The sequence below is a fragment of the Mirounga leonina genome, unplaced genomic scaffold, assembly GCF_011800145.1.
Source record: "Mirounga leonina isolate KUSES-001 unplaced genomic scaffold, KU_Mleo_1.0 Mir_91, whole genome shotgun sequence".
Classification (NCBI taxonomy): domain Eukaryota; kingdom Metazoa; phylum Chordata; class Mammalia; order Carnivora; family Phocidae; genus Mirounga; species Mirounga leonina.
This window is the reverse complement of record NW_023270839.1, coordinates 41,290,871-41,311,794: the sequence shown is the minus strand read 5'-3', so window position 1 is coordinate 41,311,794 and position 20,924 is coordinate 41,290,871. Positions and strand designations below refer to the sequence as shown.

Here is a 20,924-nt window from a genome sequence, read left to right as displayed (position 1 = left end):
CATCAGGTGGGCCTCATTCCACCACAAGCCTGGAAGCTTCGGAAAGGGAGAAGTATGCATGACCTGTCCAAATCAACAGTGCATTTACAACTCCTGGAGCCTCAGCGTCTGGTCCCACCACCACGTAAAGATGCTCAGTAAATTTCTGGGGAGTTCAACAATGACTATGATGGAATTAAATAAGATCATTAAGGAATGGACCACCTCTGAAGGTAGAGCATCGGATGAAAACTTAGATTCGTCCCCTAGGAAAACAAGTGCATCAAGAAAACAGCAAATGGGTGCCTGGGTGTTGCAGTCAGTTAAGCGTCCAACTCTTGGTTTTAGCTCAGGTCGTGATCTCAGGGTCCCGAGATCGAGCCCCAAGTCGAGCTCCGGGCTCACCGGAGCTGCTTGAGATTCTCTCTCCCTCTGCCTCTCCTCCGCATGTGCATGCAGGCACTCACGCTTGCTCGCTCTCTCAAAAATAAATAGGGGCACCTGGGTGGTTCAGTCAGCTGGGCATCTGCCTTTAGCTTAGGTCATAATCTCGGGGTCCTGGGATCTAGCCCGGTGTCGGGCTCCCGGATTAGTGGGGAGTCTGCTTCTCCCTCTGCCCCTCCGTGCCTCCCATCCCCACTCATGCTCGCTTGTGCTCTCTCTCTCTCATATAAATAAAATCTTAAAAAATAATAATAAAAAAGAAATCTTAAAAAAAAAAAGAAAACAGCAAAAGGCCAGAAGCCAAGGAAGAGAGGAGTCAGAAAATATTACAGCTGATTTATAGCTTTGAGATTCTCTCAAGCCTGTCATTTTGTAGCTGCAAAGACCAATACCCAGAGGAGCCAGGCTGACTTTCCCGAATTCCCAAAGCCAATCTCCACCAGGGAGTGGCCGAGGGCCCCTCAGCCTCACGGAAGCAACAGGACCCAGAGACTGCATTTCTTCCATTTGCACCTCTATTTTCTAGAGGATTCGACACTTCATTGAACCTGTGGCTCCGAGAGGAATGAAGATGAAAACCAGTGTAGGTTGTGGGAGGAGGACAGAAAGGGAAGGCATAGGTCCCGATTCCAGGTGTGGCTGGGACGTTCTGGTGCTGATGTCCAGAGCGCAGCAGCACGGAGGGTCTCTAGCCATGGAGAGACACAGAGCTGGGGGGCACCCCCACCGTGAAACCCAGGGAGAGGAGCAGCATGCAGGGCAGTTTTGATCCAGCCCAACTGGGGTAGCATGCGGTCCAGCCTGTGGTTTGATTCTTTTCATTACTGAAGTGAAGGCCGATAGGCAAAAAATAAAAAATGCAACTAAAAACATGGTGGCCAAAAGATGACATTCAAAAGGATTCTTGGATCAAAGTCCCTTTGTGAGTACTGTTATTTTACCCTCCTCCTAACGGTAACCACTTCCCACATGAGTCCCAGTAAGGCAACCGTGCAGCCCACAAAAGAGATAGAAATATGACCACACTTCCCTCTTATAAACAGGCGATGGTAAACATCTGAGACCACTGGTCCACAGCCGTGGTTAAACAAAGGGTTGGGGGCACCCTGAGATAGCAGTCAGGCCCTCCAGCTCCCCACATACTGACTCTCCCTCTGTGAGTAGGGAACTCGGGCCATTAACTTCAGAACCAAAGCTGATCAAACAGATCCAGCCTCACAATGGAACAACTCGGTTCGGCTTCACGCCCAGCCTCACCTGGCCATGACTCCTGGAAACTCGGGAATTTTCAAGGAAAAGTAGCTGCTTTAGTTCCAGGCCTATGCTCAAAGGTGCCTCTCTGCGGGGGTGGGGGGTGTGTGTGGCACGGACCGTGTTAACAGGGCAGGAGGACTACGTCCCGTGTTTACTGAAGTGTGCAACACCCCCAACCCCCACCTCGTGGATCAGCAGTGGTGCTAGGTTCTCTCTTTTTTAACAATAAAAGCAAAAACGGCAACTCTTTCAATCAAGCAAGAAAAACAGGCAAACCTCAAGCAAACATCTTTAATTAGCTTTGAGATGTTCCCCGGGGTCCCAAGTTATCCCAGCATCTAGATCAATAGGAAAATGAAACAGGAGGCCTTGGGACAGGCTCTTGTGGTGTTTTTTGTTTTTTTTTTTCTGAATTGAAATGAAAACGCATTTGCCAACCTGAAGTTAGTTATTAGCTTTCTGTGACAGGAAGACTCCAGGGTATTCCATTTCCGCAGAAAGTTCCATCAGAAAACAACCAAAAAATTACATGAATCAGCCAGCACTTTGTTTTTAACCGCTACAATATTTATAGAATTCTCGTTTCTTCATCTATATGCTTTCAGAGAAAGTTTCCAGCAGATTCAAAGCCAGTGAGACTCACAAAGACACTAAGCGTGCCATTAAATTGCACATGGTTTTGAAGCTAGAATACCACAAGAACCTTTAGAAAATTTCCCCTGGGGGCAGGAGGCTCTCAGCTCTGTACCCTGCCCCCACTCCATACCCAAGGGCAAGTTTCTGCCTTCATTTTGTCAACAGGAAAACAAGACTGGAGGGGTGGAGACAGAAGTCTGAACTGCTTAAAGCCACCTGGCTTGGGTCACAAGATGCCACCCTCAGGCACAGCGTTCAGAGGCCTCAAGGGTCTTCCCTGTGAGTCACACATCCATGTCTCCCTGAACCCCAATTTCACACCTCTTCCAAAGACGCTGCATGGCAGACGGCCACAATCCACTGGCTAGAGGCTCCACACACAATTACATAACTGTTTCTCCATCTCCTCTCGACTCTAAGCTCTGTGGGGGCAGGGACTGGTCTCCCAATGGTTTTCCACCACAACCTCAGAATTAGCAAGCCATCAGGTGAGTGCTGAGGAATCCACTCAGAGAAGAAGGTAAGCAGTAATCAACAAGTACTGGCTGAAATTTACCAAGTGCCTAGCAGGTACTAAGTACAGTAATGAATCAAAGAAATAGTCTGCATCCTTGACTTCAAGAGGCTTCTCACAATCCATGACTGGTCCCATGACAGCACGTGACACGGCACTAGCCAATGAGATCCCAGGAGGCTCTTCCTGGAGAGACCCCACCCCCACCCCCACCCCCCCTGCCAAGGAGAAGCAGCCTTTTCTGCCCCCTGGATGTGTAAGGAGGGTAGTGTCTGGAGTAGCTGTGGTCATCACTGGACCCAGAGGGGTGGAGCTTGAAGGTAGAAACCCTCAGGCTGAAGATGGCAGAGCCGAAAGATGGAAGGCTCCCAAGTCCTTACTGATGCCTGAAACCTCCCTGCCCCCAAACCTCGTAAAGAGAATACACCTCCACACTGTTGAAGGTGTCAGTTGGGTTTCAGGTGACTTGCAGCCCAAAGTATCCTAATGCAGTGAGGCTGACCCAGATACGGAATACAGGCTATGGGATGGACCAGAGAGGGAAGGACCCACTGGCTTTAGGGCAGCAACAGGCAGGAGGGGCCGAGGGCCTCCGCTACGGACGAGAGGGTGGGATGGTCAGGAATGCTGGCAACAGATTCCAGCCTTACCCACGAGATGGCCTGGTCGTCTCCATGGAGCCCAGGGCCCGGTTCCCACGATGCGTCTCCGAAGAACCGGAACATAAATAATTAATACTCCCTGCCCATACTCACCCACACACATGCCTCCTTGTGTTTGTGGGGTAGAGAAAGGGCGGGAGGGGGGTGAGAACGCATCTTGTTCTATTTATAAGACACGGCGTAGCCACAGAGGATGACGAGCAGAGCTCCACAGGATCAGCTCAAGTTCTCCAAGAAAGTGCCGCCAAGTTTGGCTTGAATTTACACTTCCCTTTTCTCAGCCTGGGACGGCTCCTCTCTGTCACTCCAGTGGCTCTCCTTGGAGCTCCTCAGACAGGGCCTCGCCTACAACAGCCGTTTGCTTGGAGAACAGAGAGGACTCCTCAAGTCCATCTCCAGACTTCCAACAAGTTATCCGGGGCAAGAGCGGATCACAGGAACAAATCCTGAGAACATAAAGTGGCAGTGGAATGGCTCATAGCCCTTCCATGTTCTCTACAGAATTCCACTGGCCAGAGGGGTTATTTGGGGCCACGTGCTCCACAGAGGCCCTGGCACATTCCATGCATTTACCACAATCAAAGAGAAAGAAAAGGCATGCTTGCTGTTATTTTTAATTCCTTCCTCAATGCCTTCCAAAATTCTTTAGCAGAAGGATTATCCACTAAACTTGCACCAGCCACCGGCCAGTGGGATCCTCAAGGCCTCTAAAATGGGAACAGGGGAGCGGGAGAGGTCAGCTTCCAGAAGAAGTCTCTGCTCCTGGCCATTAAATATCATCTCAGTTTCACTGGGCCTGAGGGCCTCTCCTGGGCTTTGAAGGGACACAGCCTGTAGAGGATGCAGACATTCTAGAGCCAGGTGAATGCCTTATGGTCTCCCCGCTGCCACCCCCACCTCCGCCCTCTGTCCCCTTCCCTCCAGAGTAGCCATCAGCAGAGCCCAACATTCCCTAACTCCAGCTCTTAAGGAAGCTCTAGTGCTAACTTCACTGTGAGTATTTCTAAGGCCTCATCCCATTTTCAAATATTATGTTGCCAACTTGCTAAATGACCTCAGGCAAAGTCACTTCACCTGGACTCGCAGTAAGTAACTCAGACAGTCCCTTACCCTTTAGCAGTACTGTATGAACTGGCTGACCTAATGCTCCCAGTTCCCTTGGCAGGTGGCGTAACGGCTGCCACAGAGGCAAGGGCAGCTCAGGCTGCCTATTTACCCAGGTTTGGCTGGACAGTCCTGCCTTATGCTCACTTTCTGGCCCTAATTAATAACAGCACTGCCCCTTTTCACTCTTAGAAGTGTCCTTAGAAGTTTGTTCAATAAATTCTATCATCACCCTGGATTCTAGAAAGGCTAGAGCTTCTGAGGCAAATCCAGCTCCATCTCTTATCACGAGACCTAAAGCAACTTACCTAGGCAATCACCTGGACCTGCTTACGAGGCTGAAAATGGTAAGAATGCTAGCCCCTTCTTGGGGAGCCGGGGAGGGGGTGCAGACAGCCAGGGTCAGGAACCAGGGATCTGAGCTCAGATTCCTGCTCTGCCGCTGACCCCTCAAAGCCTCAGGCCCCTCCTCTGTGATCGTGAGTAACCCATCCTTCCCTGAGTACTGCAGATGGGGGAAGAAGACCAACCAGTTGATCGGTGGCCCATGCTAGCGTCTGGCATACTGTCAGCACTCAGTTCATGCTGTCCCACCCCCAAGTGAGAGGGCTCAGGTGACTAGCCCCAGGTCGACACAGCTGAGTCAAATCCTCAGGCAAGGCCCAGCGCATCAGCTCACTGAAGCTTCTGGCACCAGGCCCCAGAGCATGCACGCTCTGAGTGCATACTCCAATTGAATCGTGCACATCCTCTGTGATTTTTCTCTAAGGCCTTTGTGAAAACCTGGGTGTGAGCTTGCAAGCCTCAGTCGGTCTCTGTCAGAAAGCATCTTTAGCAATACGACAGAGCTGAGCTTCATAAAGAAATAGGAAGTGACACTAATATTTTCCAGTCTGCAAGTGCTTTGAATGCATAGCTCATTCACATAAATAACGTCAATAATCCTACCGAGGAAGGTCTTATTGTTCCCATTTTACTGATGAAGAAAAGAGGCTCAAAGAAGCGAGGTGATGTGTCCGCGTTACCAAAGCAGTGAGTGCAGGAGCAGGAGTTTGAACATGCATCTCCCGAACATAAACCCAGGCTCTCCACTGTCGTATGCTGTCCCTTCAGAAGCAGGGCTCTATGGGCATTTTCAAAAATGGTCCATGAACCGTAGCAGTCCATGAACACGAAACTTTATCTTCTGAAAACCTGTCAGCTTCCATTGACAACACCAACAGAAAGCTGACTCTAAACAGATACGGTAAGTTGTACCCAATCTCTAAATGGTCAGCGTGCTTTCTGCTTGCTCTCAGGGCTAACAGACATGAGCAACACTGGGGCACCTGGCTGGCTCAGTCGGAAGAGCCTGCGACTCTCGATCTCGGGGTTGTGAGTTCGAGCCCCATGCTGGATGCAGAGATGACTAAGAAGCATAAATAAACTTTAAAAAAAGAAAAGAAATGAACAACACTGACTTAAGTAAATGATGTTGCTCTCTTATTAGGGAATATAATCTGTTTTTTTAAGACACTTAGACAGCATTCTGTGAGTCTGCAGGAGTGAACGGAGGCATGCTTGCTGACTGCAGTGTGGTCAGGTCATCAAGGAAGAAACGAAAGAACCCTGTCCGGGGACATTCCACTTAAGGCGCTGTGCCGGCCACAGGCGAAGCCAAGGGGGACGTGGAGATCTGGTCTGGAGGCCTTTGCTTGAAGGGACCAGGCACCGCTCGGCTCACTTTCCCAAGGAATACATGGCAAGAGGTGGCCATGACTCACCAGCTAATTACCTGAACACTTGGGCTCCCAGAGCCCTCCTGGCTGAATAGCCAGTCTTCTCCCCTGACAGGGAACAAAACACTATTTTCACCCCGGCCCAGACATAGCCTAAAGCCGTCCACATGGTGGTGTAAGGGATTATGACTCTGACCTGGATAACTCAGGCAGAAAAGCTGCTGTTACTGGCTGTCGGGTGGGGGAGGAAATGAAGTCCCAATACAGCGGTGGCTTTGGCCCCTACTTGAAAATCCCCGAGGTGCTCAAAGAGCAAGGTCCAAACGCCAAGCCTGGCCTCCGGAAGCCTTCCCTCTCTGGCCACACCCCCCTCCACGGCCTGGCCACACCCCCCTCCACGGCCGGGCCACACCCCCCTCCACGGCCGGGCCACACCCCCCTCCACGTCGGCGCCACTCCGAAATATCCTTCCGCACTCCCTCTGGCCAGTGAGCCCGGCAGCCTTTGCCACACGTGCATGCTCTATCCATCCATCGAGGTCCTGCTGGAGTACCACCTCCTCTGGGAAGCCTCCTACCTTCCCCCCAAAAAGAGAGCTGCTCTTCCTCGGGGCTCCCAAATCAACACTTGTGTGACCTTTACTAGAGTGTCTGTCCCACAAGCCCACCATAACTGTGGTTCGTGGGACCCTTTCTGCCTCTATGCAGCTCAGAGATAGGACCTCACCTCTACGTCTCCATATCCCCTGAGGCCCAACACAACGTCAGTGCCCAGTAAATGCATCACAAATAAATGCACCAGCCAGCGTCCCGCTCTCCGCTCCACTCCCTTCTGAGACAGGCAGCTACCATACGTGTTGCCTTCTCCCTGATCTGTAATCCACTCTGATCCAGGTTCAAGGTGAAGGGAATCCCTAGAGTCTTGTCCATACAGTGGTACCACGTAGGCTGGGTCTCAGTCGTGGCTCCACAACAGAGAGAAGGTGCTAGAAACAGGCCTGCTTCACCACTGGTGGGTGCCAAGCAGAGGACATGCAAAGGCCCACATGCCATATGTCATATTCGAAAGATAGAAATCAAGGTAACAAACTGATAAATAGAATATATTCTATCCTCCCACTTTGACAACCTTGGAAGTCCAGCTTTGCATTTAGAGTTCCCTGACCCCTTGGTTTCACAGTGGAATTCAGACATTCAGGGAGAACCGGGCCCAAATGGCAGCCTACCCCCTGGCACCATCACACACACTCAGAGGGGCTTCATGCACACCCATACAGATACCACAAACGTGAATTCCATCCGACTCCTCCAACCCCCTGCCCTGCACGCCTTGTCAGAACCTTAGGCCTACGGGTGCACACGCATCCATGGCCGAGGCAGTATGCCCTTCCTTGGGCAGATGGATCTAGGAGAGGCCCACACAGGACTTGGAAACAGTCTTGAGACCACCGGGGCAGGGAACTGAAGGGTCAGGACCCAAAGCACAGCCTGGAAGGAGGAGATGCAGGCTCTAGATGGGCCACCCTGTTGGCCCTACGGCTCTGCCACATGAGAAAGAGCACACCCAGAAGGAGGGCCAAAGCCCAGCCCTGTAGGCATGAGTCCTCTCTTGTGCACACCTAAGGGCAGTGAAGGGTACCACCACCCGCGTCTAGGTTATTTCGGAGCCATGGTCAGCTGGTGCTGACCATCCTTACTTGACGACCAAGCCAACTGGTGAGGGACCGGAACTTGGGACCAGAACTTGGGACCGGAACTGCTTTCCAACCAGGTCTCAAAAAAACACCAGCAACAATAAACATCATGCACTTCCACACACTTACGGGCAGGCTATCGGTGACAAGGGCATGAGTCACCGTGTTTCTTCTTCAGGGGCCTGTCCATCCCCCGCCCCAGGAGCACTGATTCATCAAAGTTTGTTTTCAATACTATTATTTTTAGTCAGCCAAACAATTTTTTAAATGACAATAAAGTAGGGGTGGGGGAGGGCAGAACCACCCAAGAATATGAATTGTTTCTCTTCCAGTGGCTCGCCTAGCCCTCAACCAACAAGTGGCATGCTTAGGTGCCCTTGCTACGTGCTGGAGGTGGATTCTGTTACTATGTAAACTGAGGTTCTCCAAATGGTGAGCTCTGAGAGCAAGGGCGGGGGGTCCCCTGCTGGAATCAACTGACACTATCTGTCAAATATCCCCCTTGAAAGGGAAAGATGAGTGTTTAACTGAGCACCTACTATGGGCCGTGAGCTGCAAATATGGGCCAAGGGCTTGATGTCTCATCTCATTTTGGTTGATTTACGGCGGTCCCATCCCCATTTTACAGATAAGGAAACGGGTTCAGTACATTGAAGCAAATGTACCCAAGGTTGCCATAGAGCCAGCAACTGGCAGACTCAGACCCTGGCTCGTCAGACTCCAGTGCCCTTTGCTCTTTCTTCATTACCATGCTTTTCCTGTCCACCCACGCCCCCACCCCTGCTCTCCAGGTAATATTTTAAGAATCTGTTTGGTTAGAGATAAATGGCTATGTGCAAAATTTAAAGGGATAGCAGGAGAAACTAACTCACCCTGTCCTCCCATGCACACAGAGAAATAAGGCTCACCTTGAGTCTGAATTGAACACAGGTCAGAGACTTTTCAATGGGAAAGATTTGAAGCAAAAGGAAAAACCCAATTTCCATTGTCAGGGCCTGCTTTCAGCCACTTGTAACTACTCAGAAAGTCTTTTCTGGATCCTATTACTCCACAGTTGGGCCTAGCCCAGAGGTGATTTTTTAAGGAAAAAATGCCTTTTGGCATTTTTGAGCTGTGACAGTGTAAAAACAGATCTTTAAAAAACACACACCCAAAAAGCATCACTATTTTCAAGAGTCCAGTCTAAAAGAAAAAAAAAAAAAAAATGACACCTCAGAGCTACAACTTGGCTTGGCAATCGGTGATGCAACAAGGAACAGCAAAAGCGACCAGATTTATAGCTCTGGAGGTTTCAAAGGTATCTTAAACAGTACTCTCATCCTCAACTGTGAGCAAAGCAGTAGGAGAAAAAGTTGCCTGATGTCAGCATGGAGGGCCAGGGGATACAGAAAAAGTACTTTTTCGGGGGGAAACTCACTTTTCATTCCCTAGCTGGGGTTTCAACTTGTAACCTCCATGCTGCCTAACAAAAGGCACAATGCTTTCAAAATCAAGTATAGCCTTTCTTTATATAGATGCTTGAAAATAAATAAAGGAGGCTTCCTGGGTAAGCTCTGACATATGAGCAAACATTTTCCACAGGTATCCTTTATAATGCCTACCTCTTAACATTTCGCCATTTTTAGGCGTCTGTGGTCATTAGTGTAAGTAAACTTCCTGCTCTGAGAATGGCCAAAAATAGCAACAAAAGAAGAAAAATTGCTGCATCTTAAGACACACAGCCTTCATGTCTTTATCCTCGAATTCAGTCATTTTTATATTCCTTGGTAGTTAAATTTCAGGGATTTAGACTCACAGGGTTAAGGGAGAGGCAGGGAGCAGAGAAGGGCAACATAATCAAAATTGAGACTGGATGATAGTTTTATTACTTTCATTTGTATAAATTATCTGGCACGAGACTGACAGGCTCTCAGGATATTAATAATTAAGAAAGACCTGTGATATATTATTCAACGGAATGCATGCAAATGGGAGCTCCTGAAATGTTTGCATGAAAACCACGTTAGTGTTAGAAAGGCCCTCCAATAAGGCTTAGCTCACCTGTGAACTGAGAACATCTGAGGCCTAGAGATGTTAAGCAATTTGCCCCAGGTCACCCAGCCAATCCGAAACAGAGCTAAGTCTAGAACCTAACCCAGGTCTGCTGACTCCTGCCTCCAAAATAACCCCCCAAAGCCCTGTTTATAACGAATTTTTCTTTGACAGCATTTATGGGGAGAAAAAGCCTGCTAAACAAACTTTAGCCTAGTCCAGAATTAGCCAAACTTCTTAATTAATAGGCTTCTACTGTGTTTTCATTTTCAACTGGGTCTGTCAAAACTGCGCAGTATGCCACTGCGGCAGGCTCCAGTTTACAGCAGGGGCCTCGGATAATCACCAGCGGATAGTGTGACTTGTACCACAGATTTGTTATTTCTAAAACCGTTAATTAAATCAAAACAAAGAGTAATGTTACACACTCACGCACACACGCGCACACACGCAAATTACCCTTGTCGGGAGTCAGTAAACTAGAGCTTGAGGGATTCGGCTCTCTAGCATCAAGAAAACAGCATTTACAAATTCACTAGGGAGAACACCTAGGGCGTTATTACAAATGCAAAGAACCCATGCTGGCAGCCGGCTGACTAGAAGCTACCAGAGGGTAGGAATGGTGCCTGTCTTCTTCACTATGTCACCCCTGCCACCTAGCACGGGGTTTGGCTCCAGGTAGGGACAATGCAGGAAAGCAGAAAAATGAACGGGACGAGTTCTCTGGGGATCTTTGTTCTGAAACTTGGCATAGAGGAAAATGAGAAACCAAATTTCAGCAGGGTGGGCTTCATATGGCCATTTCCAACTGTTTCCAGCGACCACTGTGCTTGAAGGTGGAGACATTGAAGGCTCCATGGCCAGGAACCTCTCAATGGTCACTGGATGAGTCCCCGCCCTCTCTGGGGGAGGAGTTGGTACCATCCAGCACAGCACAAGCCATTCCTGTCTGCACAAGCTGGGAAAACCTCCCAGGCCCAGGCTGCCTTCGGGAGCAACCTTCCTGGGTGCTTCTCCTCCCAGCCAACTAATACTATCAGATGTGGATTTGGGGAAGGGGGTGGAGTTATTCTCTCTCTCTTTTTTTTAATAGTTCAATACCTCAATGCAGAGAACAAAAGTTAATTAGGACTAATCATGAGCCCTGTTGATTGAGAAAGCTGCAACCCATTTCAGAGAACTTAACAGCACGCATAGGAGGCTGGGGGAGAAGTGGATAAAAAAGACGGGAGAAGGGCGCCTGGGTGGCTCAGATGGTTGGGTGTCTGCCTTCGGCTCGGGTCATGATCCCAGGGTCCTGGGATCGAGTCCCACATTGGGCTCCCGGCTCGGCGGGGAGCCTGCTTCTCCCTCTGACCCTCTCCCCTCTCATGCTGTTTCTCTCTCGCTCGCTCAAAAATAAATAAAATCTTAAAAAAAAAAAAAAAGACGGGGGAATAAGGTAGTGGGAATAAAGTCTGATTTCAATTTTTAAAGCCAGCGCTGCTTGGTCCTATTTCTTTCATAAAGGAGCTCACGCAGAACAATGGCTGTATTGTGCATTACGTGGCATTAAAATCCCCTAATAAATTAACAAGTGAAAATTAATGGTCGCTCAGTCCATTAAATCATGTTAATTTTATTTCCATTAAAATAATACAGCAATTACAAGTTTACATTATTAAACCAATATTTATTTTTCAAAAACTCATTTTAATTGGATTCTTGATGTGATAAGCTTGAGCCACATTCTCTCCATTTCATGAGCTTCTTGCATTTCTCATCAGAACTAAATGACTACCATACGTATTGGCTGACTTTTTTCCATGATTAAAATGTTCATTGGAGACTTGACATCCTGGCGAAGATTTTTTTAAAATAGATCATTCAAAGCTCTTATGTCCACGCAGAAACTCAGGCTTACAGGATTTAGTTCAGCCAAGTGTTAACCAGAGACCCAGAAAGCTAGGTCACACCAAAATGCTGAAATTCTAAGTATCCACAATCGTCAACAAGTTACCCCGTTTTTACTGACACTCTTTGTTATATTCTGAGCTAATATATCTAAAGTCACTGTTCCCACGGAGGAAACCTGAATTTCAAGTTTGCAATACTAAATTACTTTTTACTTCAAGGACAGAACGTTGTAAGCAGAGTAAATACCGCACACAGGTCACTGGCCCTTCCATGCAGGCCATGAAGTAACATTTTTACAACAGTACTCAGTTTAGCAAAAGACAGAAGAAGATAAAGACATCCTCATTCTTGTAGACTGGTATCACCACATACCCAAAAGTTCACATGATCATGTCTGTAGTCCAGAAACTTCCTTTGGATAATAAATCCTTGCATTGACCCCTCCCTCCTCTCCCCACCCCCTCCCATAGAATTAAACGGTCTGTCCCCATATCCCTGGGCGCTTTGTCCATCCCTCGGCTGTACCTCATTTCCTGTACCTTTGGCCAAGTCCGTCTCCCCCTCTGGACAGGGAGCTCCTTGAGAACCGGTGTCCTGCCTTGCTCATGGTACTAGATATTTAACAAATGAGTGAATAATTTAGTTATGAATGAGTGATAAACACAGAAGGCTAAAAACATAACACTTATATCTGTCAAACTCCCTGGTTTACAAAACATTTCCATAGGCCTTCTATCATCCTGATTTCGCAGGTGCAGACATGAAGGCTCTGAGACATTAAAGGGAACTCCTAAATCCATCCAGATATGAAAATGGCAAGATCCAGGACTTGAATTCTGGGCTTTTTCTGGCGAAACCAGATGGCTGCCATTATTTTGTTTTCTAACAATGACTTCCACAATATTTAAAAGACACATTTTAGTCCCCACCCCCACCCTTAAATCACTCCATGCTAGAACTCATTTTTCTTCTGATGGGGCGCGGAATAAAAAAGAAATAGCAGTTAGACCCTCAAATAATGCCTTGTCAATGTTTCCCTTACTGAAATGGAAGCTCCTCACAGGTAGGAGCCATCTCAAATTTACCTTTGCATCCTCTCCCATTGCCCGGAATATTGACTCAGACCTGGAAGGGGGCCAAGAACTATCAATGAATCAACAAGATCCAACCCCGTAACCTCTGATCAGGAACTGTGTGCAAAGGGCTGTCTGCAACATGCATTGGCCTAAACATTTAACTCCTGGGTGCAAGCGGCAAGTTCCAAGGTTCCAAATGTCAAGGGAACATCAAGTGGCTCTTAGGTTCAGCCGGAGCTCAGAGCCAGCTCCCGGTCAGCTACCGGGGTCTGCGGGGTCCCTCCTCTTCCCAGCTCCCTGTGTGAAACTCCCTTAATCAAGGTTAACCAGAGAAAGGAGTGGATGGACCACCTCCCCGGCAGCCAGAAGTGGACTTACTTTCCGTGGGCTACACCAGAATGGTGCTCTGAGCCGCAGCGAGAGAGGTGGGTGGACAGGAGATAGGGAGGTCAAGAGGGTATTAAAAAGAAGCCACTCCTGCAGCCCTCGTAATAGGTCTGCCCCCAGACGTCTGAGAAAGGAGCCTTCAAGATGACGATCTTTTTCCTTTCTCCCGAGGGTGAGAGTAGACTGGTGAAGTCCAGGTGGCTAACAGCAGGAGGCCACGGTCAAAGAACAGATTCACAAAGGAAGAGGAGATGGAATGTGTCAGACCTGGCGTCTGGTTCAATTCCCCGTTTTCCTCTGGACGTTGACACAAGAAAGCCCGAATTCCCTTCCAAACCAACCAGACTGGAAGCTTGGTCCAGCTCCCAACAACCGGGCCAAGGCATGGAGCCCGTCACTGCAAGCGCAGGTTACCAGTGTCCTTCAGAGCAGTCATTCTTAAGTGTGCCTGGCCTCTGATTACTGACCTAGCATGCGCACACCTTCTCTTCCTCTCCACAGTAAATGCTGGGGCTCCATGCTTACCAACTGGCAGGGAAGATGCTCGCTGCTTTACTTAGATACTCAGGCAGGTGACACGTAAGATGCTGTTATACAACGTGTCTAAGTTCTGCCCAGACTGCCAGACCTCAGAGTATCCTGATAGCCTCTCTGCTGGTGTATCTAAATCAAGCTCTTACCACTTCCTTGGCACAGGTCTCTTTCACATTCTTGGTATCGGTAAGCCTGTAACGCTCCAGCTCTCCTGATCACTGAGACAGGTTAGAGCCGGCGTAACACCCACAAGCATGCAGTCTGGAAGACCCTAGGACACGGCTGTCCTTGCCAAAGGTTGCTGTTGCTGATCACGATTACGTACTAGCCAAAGCACGCTTGTCACATCTCCCCAGACTGAGGTCTCCTGAAACCCCAGGGTAGTTTTAACCACTCAGTGCCCCATCCCCCACACACCATGGGATAACTAGGTTAAACATCCCTTGGTTAACTTTCCAAAGCCCTCGTTATACAAGGTAGTGTAGAGAGAGCAGACAATTGGACAAACACCACCACACTCTTTGGGGCTTAGCAGACACTGATAGCACTAACATGGAAGCCAGCTAGACACCTCCCCAAGACGTGGCCTTTAGTTTCCTGCCCACGACCAAAACAGTGGCAGCCGTTGCCAAGGGAGACAAGGTGACCCAGAGGCGTGGGCACAAAATCCAGGGATGGAAATCCATTTTGTCTGGATCCATCCAAGCAACTGGGCTTCCCTGAAAAAAGGTTGAAAACAAAATCTACCTTCGTATTCGGCCCTTGCCAAGGCAGGTGGAAGATGCCCCATTCCTATCAGAGTCATGGGAAGGCCAGACGCAAGTTAGCTTGAACTCTCAGAAATGTCCAAAGCATTCCTATGCCTCAAGCTGTGGAGGACTTTGGAAGAGGAAAAGGCAGGCCCCAGCTAAGTTTCCCTAGAGGGCAAACCCCTACCAAGGCAAGAGAAAGCAAGGGCTCTCCTCCAAGCAGTCACCAACCCAAAGACAGAACATCAGCAACCTTACCAACAGAGATCCACGGCTGCCCCCATCCCAAGCTAACTGCGCTCTAGCATTCAGCAAAGAATGCATTCAAAACTTTCGAAGTAGAGAGCAGTGCACAGTACAAAAAGGAGCACAAGTGGTGGAGTCCCAAGTCCACCAGGCTAAACCTTTTCACTTTCCTCCTCCAGTTTTCTCAACTTTAAAAAGGAGATAAATCTGCAGTCTGACAGCCTTATCTATTTTCCAGGAGTTTCTTTCTTTCTTGATCGCATTAAAACCATGTGAAAGTGCTCTGTAAACTATAAAACACTTGATGCAGCTGCTCATTTTGTAACTGATGCCTTTCTTTCTTTTTTTTTTTTTTTCTGTTTCAAAGCACAAAGCACTTGTCCTCAATGCACCCAGACAGGTAAGAAGGCACGTTTTGTACACCCCTCCCCAGATGGGAGAAGTATGACAGTCATTCACCCTACCCCTGCCCCCCCAACAACCAAAGGAATAAAGAAGAATTCAGAACCAGAGCTGGGCCCAGAATCCAAGGCTCACGACCCCATCACATCATACCACCTCCTCTGAAGTCAATTCTGGCTCCTGATCACACGCCCAGGGCGCACTTCCCAGACGACACACCACCTTCCCTCCCCTTTATTGACTGGATCCACCCAGTTAAAAAAAATATATTACTTTTTTAAGTCAGCACTCCCACCATATGTGGCATTTATTTCCAGAGGAGGCCTGTTCTGGGTTCCTGTGGACAGATGTTGCTTTGTGCCTGCCTCACAGGGCTGGTAGGCCATGTACAGCTGCCCCAAGCAGGTGGCCAAGGATGCAGTCCACTCCTGGCCCGGCAGCAAAACCGACATTCTCTCTGGGGCTCAGGCCGTGCAGACCATCTACTCATTCCTCTGCAGCCTGGGACCCCCAAGGACATCCCACCCCTGTGTGCACACATACTCCCTTTGGTGCAGAGTCAGACTTTAAAGGGGGCCCAGAGGGAGAGACGGGAGGCTAAGGTGTACCCCCCCGCCAACACCCCCCCCCCCAATTCCCAGCCAGGGGCAGCAAAACTAAGAGAAGGCCCTGGGGAGTGGAGAAAAGTCACTGACCCCTTCTATCAGCCATCTGTGAGCTCCCGCCTGACCCAGCTAGCGCGAAGCAGAGGAGAAAGGAGGTCCAGACAGATGGCAAAGCGCTTTGGGAAGGAGGGCTCTGCAGGAATGCGAGGCCCACTTTGGGGTGCGTTTTGTTATCTGATCAGCTCCAAGCTCGCTCTCTCCTACATCAGCCTGCAATCTCAGGCTGAAAGCCAGGCAAAAAATCGTCGGGGAAAGGGGGGAAGGGGAGAAGAGAAGACCCTAACCTCTGCCACTTGTCTCTCATTTGAAAGCACTGCGCTGCAACTAAAGTGCGTGTGTGCCGAGGGGGCGGGAGACTGGCACAACGGAGTCTAAAAATACTCGGTAAAAATGCTAATCCCGAAGGCAAAGAGAGAGCGAAGAAGGAATCTGTCAATCACGAGGTTCCCGCTCCTCACCCACAACCCCAGCTGTACGGACTGCATTCCTGTTGCGGAGGAAAGAAGTGGGGGGACAGGACTGAAGGAAAGAAAGGGAGGGACACCACCACCTCCACGAGCGCGGGCCGCGGGGGCGGGAGGCGGCGGCGGAGGAGGGGCTCCGGCCCGCGGAGCTGAACAAAGCGGGCCTCAACTTCTAGCCCGCAGCTCCCCGGAGTGGGGGCGGCCAATTCCAGCAGCAACCCCTTTCCCGGAGGTGAAAAATGAATGTGAGGTCTGGAAGTGAGAGTGCCCCGTGGCAGCCCCAGGCTCTGAATCTTTGCAAATCCACAGAAGGTTTTGTTTGGGGTTCCCCCCGCCCGGCCCCTTCCGGACCGCGCTCCCACTGCCCCCCCTTACACACAAACACACACACACACACACACACACACCAGCCCTCTCGCTCCAACCCACCCGGCCGGCCCCGCCGCGCCAGGGGGCTGGGCGGGCGCGCCCCCCGGGTCGCTAGGGCCCCCCACCTGGGGATGGTGATGCACTTGGTGTTGACGTTCTGCGTGGTGATGGCCTTCTCCAGTTCGTCCAGCTGCCCCGTCTTCTTGAGCTTCTTGACCAAACTCTTCACCGCCTTCTCGCACCACTTCTCCTCCTGCCCGTTCTGCTCGCCCTTCTTCCAGCCCAGCAGGCGCTTCACGATCGGGGGGGTGAAGGGCAGGATGGACGACATGGCTGGGGAGGGCGCGCGGGCGGCGAGGGGCGCCCCCGGCGGGGCTGGGCGCGGCGGGGCGCCGGGGGCGCAGAGGAGAGCTCGGCCGCCCAAACTTCGCCTCAACTCCTGGCGAACTTGCCCGTGCTCCGGGCCGGGCCGCGGCGCTGCAGCCAGCGGGGCTCGGCGCGCGGCCCTGCGCCCCGAGCGGCTCCCGCGGCGGCAAGGAGGGCGGCGAGGAGGTTGGGGGGAGGCGGGCGGGCGGACGACAGCGGCGCCGGGTCGGGAAGGCCCCGAACGCGGGGCGGAGGCGGCGGCCGCGAGACTCAGAGTGGCAGAAGAAAGTTTGGGTTTCCGCACCGGGTAGCTGTTTGGGTGCCGCCTCCAGGAAGGAAAGTCCAACCCCCAGCCAAACTTTGCTCGCCTAGCTCGCTTTGATGCGCAGATCCCTCCGCCTCGGCAGCCTCGCCTCCCCGCTTCCCTCCTCCTTCCCGGCTCGCTCGCTCGCTCGCTGGGCCGGCCCGGGGCGTGCGCCGCGCTCCCGCTCCCGCTCCCGCTCCCTCTGCCGCTCCCGCCCGCTCCCAGTCTGTGTTTCATGCAAATCCGCGTGCAGCCTCCTTTCCAAGCGCTGTCACCGCCCCCTCGCCGCCGGGGCTCCCCGCCTCCTCCCCCGCGCCCCGCCGCCTCCATCCCCGGGCGCCTTGCCCACCCCCGGCCTCCGGGAGGGCGCCCGGCCTTCCCCCGCCCGGCGCAGAGCAGGCCCACGTGGGCGACCCGGGCCGGCGGCGGCCCAGGCTGGTGCGCGCAGGACCCCGCGCGGCCCGGACCTCGAGGCCGGCGGACGCCGGGAAGAAGTCGTGGGAATCGAGCAGCGAGAGGGGAGGGCCGGGCTCCCGCCGTGGCGTCCACTCTCGGCACCCACACTCAGGAAGCTCGGTTGCAGTGGCGGGCTGGAGAGGGCCAGACTGGCAGCGAGCGAGCGCCGTCCGGCCAGAGGCCGGCGGTGCACCCTTGGGGGGCACCCGGGTCCCAGAAAGGGCGCACGGAACGCTGAGGCCCAGGAAGTCGGGGCGCGCTCTTGGATGCGCGCGGGGTGTTCCCGGGCAGGGGCCTTGGCGGCGCCGGAGCCTCGGGAGCTGGGGTTTTTTTGTTGTTGATTTTTTGTTTATTGTTTTTTTATTCTCTCATCGGTGAGATCACACCGGCTGAGAGCCCGGAGCCTGTGTGCGAAGGAGAGAGTTGGGATGGGGGGGAGGGGGGCTCTCAGAAGAGGGGATTTGGAGATCCCAGAGGCTCCCTGGATAATAGCCGGAGCCAGGGGTCCCTTGGGCCTTGTGAATCAAGTCCCTGACAGAAAATGGGCCTCAAAGACATCTTTACGTTCTTGAAGGAATGAATGGGGGCGCTTTAGAATTTATCTTGGGGGAGGGGAAATTACATTACTGAGTGTTTGCAATCTTATGATACAAAAAAATCCGAAATTCGACACCCCCAAAACTAGGAGAGAGCTTTGTTTCCAAAGCTGCGAACTCGCAAAAAGTGGGGCAGAGGGGGAGTACTCGGGAGGTTTCTATATTCAAACTTAGGCTTGGTGGGAAGCAAACCCCAGGATATTGGGGTACCTGGAGATTGTCTCCCCACCAGCAGAATTAGGGGCTTCTACGCACAAACTCCGTAGCGACTGTCAGGAGTCACTCCAGACCCTCAGGTCGTTTCTCCTGCTGCCCCTCGCCTGCCAGGCCTCTAGCCCGGTGTCTACAGCCTTTGTTTGTTTTTAACAGCAGGAAACCCCCCTGGTGAGAAAGACATTATCCGCTAGCGGGTGGGGAGTTACAAAGCTCTGTGAGGTGTGGCCCAATCCACAAAATCAGCCCAGTAGCAGCAGGGGTCCCTGCCTTAGAGAGAAGGGCCTCCCACAGGCCTGTCAGCTGCTTCGATGGAGGGCTGTGGCCTCCACACTCCCCTCCTAACTCACCCTGCCACTTGGCCCTGAGAACCCCTGAACCCCAAGTGGGGCTTTCCCTTTCCTGGCTAGACCTCGGGTCACCTGCAGCCCCTGTAGTGTCACGTTTCACTCCCTTCTTCCCAGCCCTCATCAAAAGAAGGAAGGAAGGAAGGAAGAAAAGGAAACAGCACTCAACATGGATTGATGGCTTTCTTCATTCCCGGTAACCCAAATGCTGCCCTCTGCTTTAATCCTCAGAATGGCCCCCGAGGTAGACGTCCCTGTGCCTCCCATTTAAAGGTGAGGCACCCGAGGCACCTGGCCATTACAATACTTACTCAGGATTCCAGGGGCGGGGGGGGGGGGGGGGTTGGAATTTGAACCCAGGGCTCTGTGAGGCCGAAGTCCACATTCTTGCCTGTGCATTCAGCTCGCTGCCTTCCAGAGTCCTGGCCGGCAAAGGTGACATCACTGATAGAGCTCTTTGCAAAACAAAAGTTCTTGAGGCAGGTGCACTATTGTGGCAGCACGAGGAATGTTTGCTCCCCTATTGAATAGGGCCAGAAATAGCTTTCCTTTCAACCTCACGTGGTAGTTGTGGGAATCTCCTGGGAAAAACTTTGCGGAACAGTCAAGTGCTCTGAAGGGCTAGAACCACACCTTGGGGCCCCAGGGGCTGATGCCACCAAGAGTGGTGTGCGGTTAAGCGAGAACAGTTCTGTTAGACATGCATCTGTGGGATGCCTCTGGGTTGCAGCCCTCCTCCTCATTTCTGGGAAGGCTGCAAAGGAAGATGAAGGCCCCTGAGGGAGCTCACAGCCTAGAGAAGCACCAAGGCATGGGAGGCGTGTGTCTGGGAGAAAGGGCCCCTACAGGCATCACCCCCCATTGTAAAATATTAATTTTAACCTGAATATCAAATCATGCAGTTGGGACTGTTGTGAGGCAGTCAGATGAAGTAAGAGGACCTCAAGCTCCATCAGTGACTTGACCTGACTTTCTGTCCTGGCTCCCTTCACCTCACTGAGCATCTCCTCTCAGCTGTAAGAACGGAGCAAACAGTTGTTATTGTGCAGAGTAGTGAATCTAGAAAGAGCATGAAAAGTGCCCTCCTGCGATACGAGTATCTCATTTCACACAGGCAGAAGCCACGTCTCGTAGAGGTAGGGGATGTGCTCCACGGAGGTCAGGAGCCAAAGAGATCCAAAAATTAAATGGAGTGGAAGGGCCTGGTGTGTCCCTAACCCTCTAAAATCGGGGCATGGGAAGAGCTCCTTTTCAGCCCTCCCATTTTCCCGAGGGGAGGAAATAACTAGTCAGCAGCTAGTTAGTGTGGCTGAACGACGCTTTCTTGCACTTCCTTCACATGCCGTCATCCGTGTGACAGGGACAGCTGTGCATGCAGAAAAACAGGGCCGGACCCACGTGTGAGTCCAGCAAAGGCCGTTTCTGGCCTAGTCCTTTCTCCTCTGGGCTTAGTCTCTCCACAAGAAGAGTCGAGGGACTAAGCCCATTTTCAACCAAGCAGTGAGGAGGGCTGAGGAATGGATTCCTCCCTCCGGGGCCAAGAGGACCCTGTGTGCTCCTGTGACTCTGGGTGGTGAATGGGTGGGCGGCTCCGGATGGATAGGAACTCTGTTCTGGTGCCTGGTCTCCTGGGGCCCAGCCAGGCCAGCTTTTGCAGAGGTTGTCCTTGGAAGGGAAACATGAGCCCAGTTAATTTTTCATCACCATAAGTGCAAAGTTCAAGAGAGGTGGGATGGGGCCGGAGGCAGCGACTCTGTTTCCCAGTCCTATCAGGAATTGCCTCGCAAATGGACTTGCCAAAGGGTTCTCATGTATTTGG

The 20,924-nt window shown here is 51.6% G+C and overlaps 1 protein-coding gene across 2 annotated transcripts in view; it reads right to left on the bottom strand.

Annotated features, from left to right (window-relative positions):
- Positions 1-17,671, bottom strand: part of SMAD3 (SMAD family member 3) — a 112,372-nt gene extending 94,701 nt beyond the window's left edge. For both annotated transcript variants that reach the window (XM_034994478.1, XM_034994479.1), the window contains exon 1: positions 16,949-17,671. In XM_034994478.1, the coding sequence (XP_034850369.1) occupies positions 16,949-17,154 (206 nt within the window). In that variant the 5' untranslated portion in view covers positions 17,155-17,671. The remainder of the gene's footprint in view (positions 1-16,948) is intronic.
- Between the last annotated feature and the right edge of the window lie 3,253 nt (positions 17,672-20,924).